This window comes from Macrosteles quadrilineatus, unplaced genomic scaffold (genome assembly GCF_028750875.1).
Source record: "Macrosteles quadrilineatus isolate MER2022 unplaced genomic scaffold, UCM_ALF_1.0 Scaffold_7__1_contigs__length_78375512, whole genome shotgun sequence".
Taxonomy (NCBI): domain Eukaryota; kingdom Metazoa; phylum Arthropoda; class Insecta; order Hemiptera; family Cicadellidae; genus Macrosteles; species Macrosteles quadrilineatus.
Window position 1 is genome coordinate 28,036,243 of NW_026542600.1, and position 11,953 is coordinate 28,048,195.

General features: G+C 35.6%; 1 protein-coding gene across 1 annotated transcript; it reads left to right on the plus strand.

Moving 5' to 3' along the window:
• Nucleotides 1-7,083: 7,083 nt before the first annotated feature.
• LOC128998888 (uncharacterized) lies at nucleotides 7,084-7,725 on the plus strand. Its single transcript, XM_054425244.1, has one exon. It carries the CDS (start codon nucleotides 7,084-7,086, stop codon nucleotides 7,723-7,725), a length of 642 nt encoding a protein of 213 aa, XP_054281219.1.
• The last annotated feature ends 4,228 nt before the right edge of the window (nucleotides 7,726-11,953 follow it).

Consider the following 11,953-nt stretch of genomic DNA (forward strand, 5'->3'; position numbering starts at 1 on the left):
AATTACCAAACTAATATATTCGATACAATATTAATTTGTATCTCCTATAGTGTATTATAAAATAGATAAGTATACAAGAGATAAATGATGTTTAAATGTTAACACTCTATAATTAACCAATAATAATAGTATAGTTTACACCTCGTTAAAATGAGTCTTAAATCAGTAATTTAATTCAGATTTTTAAAATTAAAATATTGGAATGATTTTTGCTGGAATCCTGTGACAAGCACGACATGGAGAAATTGTACTCGTGATGTGGGTCAAAATTAGTGATGGGTTTATTTTCAAAGTGTCTCACAAAAAACTTAACTATCTTGTTTGTGGACAACAGGACATAAATATTATTATTATATTTCCAAATAAACTAATAAACAATGCATTTTGGGTCCTCAAAATAAAATCCAGTTGACTATACCTAAATATCGTGTAAATGGCAGAACACTTTACACAGCATAACCGATAAATTCCTAATTAGAAAATCATTTATCGTACATATTTCACCGGCAAAGCATATAATCAGACATGCTATAGAATAACTAGGCATTCAATACAATGCCTAACGTGAATCAGGCAAAGTTTGAAATAAATCTGACTGTATAATTTGATTAGTTATTCTATACCATGCCTTTAAGCACTTTAAGAAGAGCATGAAATACGGTTGTGAAGGTTATTCTTTAGATTTTTTTTGCCCTTTTTTGCATTAATTAATATAAGACAAACCAAAATAACTAAACCTTACAATATACAGAATATTTAAAAATTCCAGTATACCGACCACACCAATTAATCGACTTCCAAATAAGATTTTATTTAGTTTCACTGACGAAATCTTCCTTAACCTAAGCTAAGGGTCTTATTTGACCAATTTAGATGTGGTCAAATATATTCATAGACTTTCGATTACCTAATAGGTATTAGCCGATCCAATCTAAAATAAGCTAACTTTAAGATCCGAACTATTCAAGAAATAGTTTCTATATCTTAAATAGGTTTTCTTTACAAATATCTTTATTTTACATGTTGCCTAACACACTTGGGGACATTCTATAGAATGCCTAGGCACTATACACAATGCGTAATCAAAGTGTATAACATCCTATTGTTATCTTTTCCATTTCATACTTTCACTAATACCTTCAGGCAATGTAAGAATGCCTGCACTGTATAGTTAGACGGTAACGTATCCATTGGCGTCTTCATAAGCTAACAGCCACATAATTACTGTGCAAATTGGGCAACTTAGATTGACTGATAAATAATGTAACATAGAAACCAATTATGTAACCTTTACGAGTGAGATAATTGCATGTTTTTCATGCAGTTTACCCAATCAGGGGTGATGAAACACAGAAAAGTCAGATTCTCGTTAGGTGATTAGATTCAGGCTATTGTCCCACGTCTCATGGAAAAAGATCTGGACCTGGGAAAGATTTACTTTCTTATCTTGATGTCCTTAGAGGCAAAATCACCATCCGTTCGCATGATCAGACTTTAGGAACAGGGTTTTATGTGAGTACTGTGGGGTGATGATGAATTTTTCTCATTTTTCCCATTTTTCTCATTTACTTATTTAATTGCATGTTAGATGAAACTATACGTATAATATATTTAATGGCTTATGATACAAATCTTTTAATTTATTTTCAAACGAGCATTTTTACAAAAGTAAAATGTACATCTCATTCAAAACTTTTAAATCCATCGATCGAAAAGTCAAATACCTCTAATTTACTAGTTGTTTATTTTATCTTAGAACCGAAAAAGGAATGAATCTTAAGTTCCCCTTTACTTGAAGTGAGAACTAGGTTTGAGCTTAATGAAAGGTGACTAAGCGTGAAAAAACAAAGCATTTATATATTTTATGATGCAAACACTTTTTATTTATGTTTCTACATGAGTTGGTTTGCAAGATACCAACATAAAGGTTTTCCTTCCATGTTATCTTAAAAGACCATAAACGAATAATCGTAGCATACGTAGTTATTAATATATCTTCATTTTTAACATATTTATTCCATCATAAAATATTTTATTTAATTGCGCAGTGATTGACATTTATTTGTTCAATGCCAATGGTGAACATATAGCTGAACATATGCTAATAACGGTAAAGTATTTTTATTGACTGAAAATTTGTTGTAATGTTAATTTATTTTCATTATACTGTGTGCTTATAAAAAAAACTTAAAAATCTCAAACAACTATAAAATTATTTCCACTTAAAACTATGAAATTACTATTAAAGACTAGGAAATCAGTTTAAGTTTTGGTACATAATAAGGAGTTTACCCTACTTCAATGTGTTTTCCATTATTTCTATGCAAATAATTAAGTCTAAACCCCAAACTTTAAACTTTGAACCAAACAAGAACTATAAAAAATAATCCTATAAAAAACAACCAGATATGGCTGTAACAAAAGGATACTTTATACATAATTTGCCTCCAGGATTGATCTATTGACATAAAATGAGGTTACTAACATGTCGTCAATCAGTCCTCTATTGTCTTGGATTTGTCTCGGAAATTCAAGAAAATATATTTGACATTTGACGACTGAAGAGATTTGAAAATGGCGTTTTAACCCCGAAACTATAGTAATCCAAGACAATAGAGGACTGATTGATGACAGGTTAGTAACCTCATTTTATGTCAAAAGGATACTGTTTGTTATGAATGAAAAAAATTCTAACTATAAAGGTTACTTGCAGCTTTTGAGGAAACACTCAGGTTACAATCGTCTAAACACAATGTCTCTGACACCAACATAATTACAGCAATGTGCTCTCCCTCACACAATCCTGGCCCAACGATTACAGGGTAAACGAACATAACTACATTCAAAACACGTTTGGTGATCTATTAAAAAATGAGTACTAGTACAACTGAATTGCAAATGTAATGGATCTGAAATATTTTGGCTTTGAACACATATCAAACCACGAGTTATCCTTAGTAGTTCAGGTTTAGTATTTACTAAATAACTGATTATAAGTATGCAAGCGCTCGTAGTTTATAGCAGTATAAAAAAGTGGTCAAAAATGAAACATCGAAAGTGAATAACATTTTTTCTTAAGTTGTATATTTTATATGCTATTCTTTTACAGTTATCTATCCACCACGGAAGTATACACGTGTTTACTAACATTATTATAAGTATTTTATTTTCCAGGAAGACTTTCTTGATTAGGTGAAAAGAATGTAAGAAAACATAGCACAACATATTCCATAAGCTTCTAAAATTAAATGAGAAACACTAAACGAAAACGGAACAAGGTTTGTCTGTAGCTCTAACTAACTAGCAATACTTATAAGTTATTAGTTGTTGCTGAACTTATAGCTAGCAAGGAACTTACTATAACAAAATAAGAGGGCAGTTTTATATTCTACTTCTGAACTACTAGCTGAATGACGTTTATATGCTTAACAAGGAGTCTATTTCTAAATATATTTTGCCATTGAGTTCAACATTAGTAACCATTAACGATTCAGTATGCTTATTTCATATCAATTTTAGTTACAGGTGGTCAACCTGGAGATGTGTTGTAATAACTTAATAACGAACGTGTGGGATAGTTTAAATCTTGTAACATATCATTCAATGACGTTCATTACCTCGTACTTAACTAAAGTTTGGGCTTGCATGAGTGTGTTTCTATAAGCCTTTGACAACACTAATTCACCTATTAATGATCTGATGTATTTACAGGTGTTTGGTTAAAACCCCCTTTAGAATAAATGGAATGAATTGTATAAATAATAAATATAGATAAAAATGGAATTAGGTGTAGTATGGCCCCTTTTCATTGCTAAGAACACTTATATGAGTTTAATTTATTTTTTATTTTATTTTTACAGAGGGCCAGGCTTACAAGTGATCATGGAATTTTATCGCAGCTGGAAAAACTTATTGTGAACCCTCATTCACAGGTCCTAATTCTCCGACAAATCCCAGGTCCTTAGTGAACCATGAGAACCTTTTGACTATGGTAACCTGTTTTTCCCTTTGATCATCCGTCAATTGGCCAAGATATCTCATACGCAGACCTTGTAGGGCTAGGCACATAAATATCACGTGGAAGGCTGTGACCCCCTCCTCGCCACATTACCTATATAATAGGTTTTCAATTTAAATTCCCATCTTGTGAAGATGTCCGCGGAAAACCCAGTGGCCGCTGATGAAGACAACCACCCTCCACAGGGTCTTCGTATTCAGCCTATGGGCATCTGCCGCTATGGCACTGGCAGGTGTCTGCAGCATTCTCTTTGGATGTATGTTGCCATTCTCATGACCAGGAATTGTCTATCAGGGTTTGAGTTTCCCCCAACAACTGCCCAGTGGTCGGTTCCAACTTAAAAGAGTTGGAAAACTATCTCTTCTCTCCGATGGAAACAGATTATAGTACCTTAATATGCCATCAAAACGGTGCCTTTACCATACTATAACATTTATGTAAGAGAAGTTTTAAATCACTATCGAAAAGGTAGGCTTCAACCGGACCTTACTGTTTGTGGTTTATTTTAGCGGGGGTTGGTAAAATACGCTGTTTATATTTCTCCCCTCAACATTGGTTGAAATCAAGAACCACATTAGAACAGCCGTTGAATCTATGGCTCAAAGTCATGCTGGCTAAGGTGTGTGACGAATTGATTATCGCCTAACACATAAGTGCTGTGCATCTAAAAATGGTTATATTGAGCATTTGTAAATGGTATGCATAACAATGTTGTTAATTATCTTTTTTATATGAAACTAACTGCATTTCCATATGATCATTAGTTTTAAAACCATAAACCTATAAATTCGTATGATTATTTTTGAAACACCCTGTATTTAGGCTATAGACCTCATTTGTCTTAATATAATATATTTATAGTTATTTGCATAAACATAAATAGATATGTCACAAATGGACAAACGATCTTCCTGCGCAGGTTTCAATGGTCAAATACGATTGATTCGTTATCTTTGGGTAATAATCGTGCTACATTATCTGAAACATTATCAACTATTGGCGAATAACAGTGTTTCATCAAGTTTGAGACGGTCTTCAACTGAAGGCCACCAATATATTTTTATTACCACTTGATATAGAGAGAGACACACGACAAGCTTAAACGTTTGATTCTTAGCCACTTATTAGATAATGTTTAAATTTACACCATTTAAAATCCAAGTTTTAAAGATATCATGTTATTTTAACTTCCTTACACTTCCGAAAAATATTTCCATGTAAAGATATTTTTCATGAATTATTTCCTTATTGGTTTACTGCATTACAGTTTTGACACAGTAGTCGACTGTCGTTTAACGCTGGGCATGAATAGTCGACCCTTCGAGTAATCCGTCTATTCAGAGCCTCCTCGCCACCTCGGCCCCCAATTAGCACCGCTCGACTGGGTGCGTGGCTCACCCACAGTATGAGTATGTTACGTTGGTTATTCAAAATAATTAAGCAGAACAGAAGTTATATTATGCATCGGCTCGTAATACTGATAAATTTGATACCAAACTTCACGTAAATTGAGCAAAATTTACACATTTAAGGAAAATTTTAATTATATCCTAGGCCTTATTACACATAAATGTATTAATGAAAACATATTCACTGTTAAATAACGTAATAAAATGATTTTAGTACATCTGTGATATAATTATTTACAATTTACTCACTATACTATACGGAGCACGGTAAATTTATAATTTTTTCAAGCCTCACATAATGAATCATAAGGCTTTATAAAGTAATAATAATCTTATAAAGACTTATAAATCCAACACATAAAAAAGGTGAGTTAAATGAGCACTATTTCTCACTTTTAATCTTATAGCCACAGTTGTTATTAAGGGTTTTTTTTATTATCAACGCCAATAGCATTTTTTAAATAGACAAATATTACTTTAACTGTAGGTTTTTCAAGTGAAATTATAATTACACCGTATAACTTTAACGTAATAATGAAAACTATTAACGGTATTTATTTCCTTATAAAAATAATTAATTTTTTGTTTTGGCGAATGACTCTTTCTGTTACGGGCTGTCAGCTAAGAAGAGTGACTTACTGCTTGAGTGTCCCATTGCACTTTGATAGCACTTCCGGTATCTTGAATGTGACGGATGACTCACTGTTTTCCGTTTAACCCATCTGGCCTTAGTCACCTCTCTAGGGGTAGTTTTCCTCAAACATCCCTTAAATTATATTAGTCAGTTGGTGCTAGACAGTGTTGTTGATACGTTCAGCTATGGCGGAGCAGCAGTTGTCATCACCAGAAAAATACGTCGTCAAGCGAAGTAAGGCATCTTTCACCAGTGGGGAGCGCCGGATTATTCTACACGTGTACGGAGTTTTACGTATTGAAAATCCAGGTATGACCAAGCGAGAAGTGGCAGAAAGGGTCAGCGTTTTAACGGGTGCAAGTAGAGGGACCATTGAAAAAATTAGGCAGGAGTTTGAAAAAGGCCCATTAGTAACTCCAGGGAAGAAAAGGCCGAGGCGTGTGGGACAGTGTACTAGGATGAAAAAGTACAGTGATTTTGAAAAAACAGGAATCAAAAGAAAAGTACACAGTTTGTACAGACAAAATATACCACCTACAGTGAAGAAGGTGACCCAGATGATCAACGAAGATCCTGATCTGCCAAACGTCAGTGTGTACACAACAAGGAAGCTGTTGCACGATCCAGGTTTTAAATATGAAAAGAGGGAACGTCGATCCATACTAATTGAACGAGAGGATATTGTGCGATGGAGGAGGCGCCATCTACAAGACATCAAAAATTTCAGAACCGAAGAACGAAAAATGTTCTACCTTGACGAAACGTGGTGCAACGCTGGTCACACCGTAAAAAAGGCATGGACCCCAAAATATATTAAATCATCACGAGAAGCCTTCATGAGCGGGGAGACGACGGGACTACGCGACGTTCCATGACGAGGTGGCCGACATATAATTGTACACATAGGTAGTGAAGATGGCTTTTTGAGAGATCCAACAGATCCGTCAGCAGGAAACGATGCTCGTTGGGTCTGTAGAGCGAAAAAGACGGCAAAAATTGCAAATGCAACTCAATACGATGAGATGAACGCCAAGGCTTTCGAGGATTGGTTCACCGGAGTACCACACGTGTTACCTCCAAATAGCGTGATTGTGATGGACAACGCTTCATATCACAGTGAAACTCTTTATAAACTGCCAAACATGAGCTGGAAGAAAGGTGAAATTCAAGAGTGGCTAAATGTAAATGGAGTTTACTTCGACGACAGAGATATGAAAACAGAACTGATAGCGCGCATTCCAGATAACCTTCTAATGGCAGCAAAAACTTTCAAAGTCGATAAAATAGAAGAAGAGTTTGGTCACACGGTTTTGCGACTTCCTCCCTATCATTGCGACTTAAACCCCATCGAACTGGTGTGGGCTAAAGTCAAAAATGAAGTAGCGAGAACAAACACAGATTATTCTCTCCACTCTGTAGAAGCCCTACTGAACAACGCTCTTGACAATGTTTCTAATGAGGACTGGAGGAAGGCTGTCAAACACGTAATGGGAGTAGAAGACCTCATGTGGGACCTGGAGGCCATGAGTGATGACGTTCAGGACAAATTCATCATAAACCTGGCAGAAGACTCGGAATCCAAAGATGGCAGCGAAGTTGGCAGTGACGGCGAACGACATGACACAGAAGATGACTCGGGGGATGACTTAGCGGTTCCTTTATGAAAAATAAAATTCTTTTGTTATCTCTTGTTTTGTATATTATATTTAATTTTTACTTTTGTTATCATTATCAAACTCTGTATTTTATTTATTACTTATCTGGAAAATTTTTATAGTTGTTGTACATTGTTTATGAATATTAGGTCTTTTATGTGATTTTAACAGACTGAGTACGGGATTTTGTATAAATATTTTTCTTTATATATTTAAAAAAACATGATTTTTTTTATACAAAAAAATACATAAAAAAATACAAAATATAAAAAACCAAAAAGATCAAGATTCTGAAGAGAGAATTTTGGTTCCTTTAAAATGCCGTAAAATGGTTGTTTGATCATCCATTTATTTATATACGAAATTGTTGTTAAGTTGGAGAGACATACAACGAACGCGGAGAAAATTGCTTCCTGCCAATCCGAAGTCCACTGAAGATTTTGTAGTTCCGGAGGCCTGGAAATCGATAGGAGGAGCGGACCCGAAGCAGTTGTTGATCTTCGATTCGGGAAATTCACCGGAGAGACTGGTATTTTTTGGAACCGACGATGCACTGACTCATTTAAGTCAATCCACAACTTGGTTCATGGATGGGACGTTCCAAATTTCTTCAGGGATATTTAAACAACTATATGTATTACGAGGAGAGAAATATGGCTTGACAAGAAGTTGTATATATAGTCTCATGACTAAAAAGTTGGGCGAGTTTTATAGGCAAGCCCTGCAAGTGATACTAACCAAATGTGTTGAGTTGGGTTCACTTCCACGGCCACAAACAGTGGTAGACTTCGAGGACGCTGCGATGTCTGCGGTGACTGCTGTTCTAGGGAACCAAGTTGAAGTAAAGGGTTGTTTTTTCATCTCTGCCAGAGCACGTGGCGTCATATTCAAGACCTGCGCATTGTTAAGGCCTACAACTCTTCTCCTGACATAAAAATGTTTAGCAGGGTGATCGATGCACTTACATTTTTGCACAGTATTTTTGCATTTTTGCCAGAGTCTGACGTCAAGTGCGGGATGACTTACCTGTGTAATGAGGCTCCTCATCGATCTGCTCCACTACTTCGACACCAACTACGTGAGCGGGAGGTGTGGCCGAGTCCCGAAGCCACCGTTGTTCCCTCCCTGTGTGTGAAACGTGCACCAGGCCACCATGGATGGAAGAAACCAACAACTTCTGCGAGGGATGGAACAGCAAGTTCAAGCATCTCGTTGGACACCAAAACCCCTCAATTTGGAGCGTCATAGAAGCGTTGCAGAAGGACGAGGCATTGGAGAGAACCCGCGTCTTCACCAACGACACACCAAAAAAGTGCAAAAAGTATGTGGACTATCAAAAAAAAACTTAAGTTGTTGTGTGAAGACTATGTTACTCAACGCCGAGACGTATCATCGTTTCTAATTGCAGTGGCAAAAACTATTCGATTTGACTAACAGGAATGACGAACTGTTGTTATCTTTGTTGCACCGTGTATCCCTAACTAATCTCATTCAAAATTTATATTTATTTGTTTTTGTTATCTTATTTAAAGGACTTTCTTTCCCAGTTTTTTTTTTTTTATTTCACCTGTGTTAACATCGGCAATAAATTTGAAATCATGTTAAATTTTCCAAAATAAAGTTATGTCACTCAAGTCTTTGTTATGGTTGCATAGTAATTTTTATAAAAACAATATTTAAGGGTTATATGTTTTATTGTCAAAATGTAATTTTATTGTAATTAATTAATTGTATATACTGTATCAGGAATAAATTTGTTAATAGTAGTATTTAATGTTTTATAGATATTTATGCGTTTTTATAGGTAATATTTTGAAAACTTTAAGTGCCATTCTTGCTTTTTTCATAATATGTTAAAGTGTCTTTTGGTAAACTGTAAATACTATTCAAATGTCTTTTTTTGTTCAGACTGAGCTGCTTTTAATGCAAGTAACGCTTTTGTAGATAATAGTAAACATATAGTGTGCAACTAAACATTTTATTGCATTGTAATTCATTGTATATATCAAGCTTAAATTTGTAGTTTTTTATATTAGTTTTTACTGTTTTATAGTTATTTATGTTTTCTTGTCAACGTGTAATTTTATTATAATTAATTGTACATCTTTGGCTTAAATTTCTATTTTGTTTGTATTCGTTTTTAATATTTAATATGTGTTATGTGTTTTTCTAAAAAAAATGTGTACGTTAAAAAGTGTCTGTGTAAACTGTATAGCATATTTAAATGTATTTGTTTGTTCAAACTGAGCTGGTTTTAATGCAAGTAACGTTTTTATAAATAATAGTAAATGGTGTAAAACTAAACAGCTTTTTTAATTTACTCCTTGTATTTCCATTCACGATACATTATGTAAATTACTAAATAATAGAGCCTATATTTCAGTCATTATTTAACGGATCTAACATTAAAAATTTTAGTCTTGATCTGGAAAAAAATATGCCGCACAGTAAAGTTCTCTCAAAAGCACGACGCAGCAATTAGGTGAACGATTCCATGAGGTGATGCTTTCTCAGCGACCTAGTGAACGAGTCCATTAGGTGATTAGTCTCTTGCCTCTGTCTGTGAGGGTAGGGAGAACGGGAAGAAACCGATGCGGAGAGGGAGATCTCCCTCAGTCCTAATGTCGCACCCCTGAAACTATCCGTATGGCTGCGCCTGCGGACCCGGGACGGACCAGGTCAAATTCAGTCCTGTTGTCACACCACCGGGTGGTGATGAGATGGATAAAAAACCCATCTTATCACTCATCCTCAGGACTAGTGTATACCCCTGGTATTTCTAAAAAAAGGTAGAGATGGCAGCAAGGTGACACTGGTAGCCCGCGATGCGTCGTCGGGGAACATGGAATGGAATGTGACTAGTCAATAAATTCAAAGCCGCCAAGGTATCAACGTCCCTTTTCTTTGCCCTCCTTACTACTTGCTCAATCAATAATAAAAAAAACAATAATAAAAAAAAAAACAAATAAAAATAAATTAAAGAGTTCCCCTACCATCAACTCGGAGGCCTCTCCCCAAATCAATATATTTTTTGTTTAGTTTTTTGTTTCTACCCCCTTTGAGCACCAAGTTATAGGATTGAATTGCGTTTGTGAAACCCAAAAAAGTTTTCAATCGGGGTTCGCCACTCCTCCACACACCATAAGGTATCCGGGAAACCGAAAGACTTGGAGGTTCATCGATGACTTATTGTCGCTGTATAGGGACAGTGCATTATGAGACAAGAGTTTGCTGGTTGTTCCAAACTTCTTTTTATGTATGGTGTCCAATGGAATAGGGTGGTTCCATGACAAAACAATCCTGCAATCCCATATTAACTCTCCACTTGTAATTACCTCCTAACACAAAAATCAAACGATAAGCAGATTTTTAGGGAAAGTAATTGGGTATGGGAAAATAAGGATTGTGGCCCGACAATGTGTCTGGTGCAACATGCTCAAATAATATTTTTTTTATAGATCCAACATTTTATAATGTTATATAGGTACATATTACACACACATAATATTTTTTGTAGAACCAATCATACAGTTTTAGGATCGCAAACACCTTTCACAATTTTTAAGTTCGATACCCCCCCCCCCCCAAGCCCCCAGTCTTCGTATTAAATAATATGCCAATTTATACTCTTGAGAACGTACCAAACACGGTAACATGTATTAATGCGCTTAACGCTCAACAAGCAGTGGCTCAATGCGCTATTTGGAATATTAACTCAGCCCCGACCTTAGAGGAAAATAGGTCAATTCTGAAGAATTTCGTGAAAAGTCTCCACGGAGAAACTCTTCGGCATGATGGCTCAAATGAAGCCAACCTTCAATCACCAGCACCCAACGCTGAGCAAACAGTCACAACAAACACTGAAACGTCACCTACCGCTGTTGTAACGACAATCACTGAAACTTCACCTCCCACTGCCACCATGACAACCACAACACTTACTACGACTACACCACTAACTACAGCTACAACCAGTACAAGCACCCTTCACAGTCCCTCACCAATCCTAGACCCAAACATACAAGTCCTCATTCAGTCTTTGCAAACAATGACCTTGAACGCGATCGCTCAAACGGCAAACACTTTCACCGAACAAATTAAAGCCATTCAAATGCCAAGTCAGAGCCAGACAGAAAATTTTAGCTGTCCACCATACGTTACGGAGCTGCTAAAATAGCTTCCCAGAATTTCCGGTGCTGATACTCGCGAATTAGTCACTTTCCTTGAGAAACTACAC

Bases quoted from the DNA above. Each gene is read 5' to 3' on its own strand.
- LOC128998888 (XM_054425244.1), top strand. From the start codon at position 7,084: ATGAACGCCAAGGCTTTCGAGGATTGGTTCACCGGAGTACCACACGTG.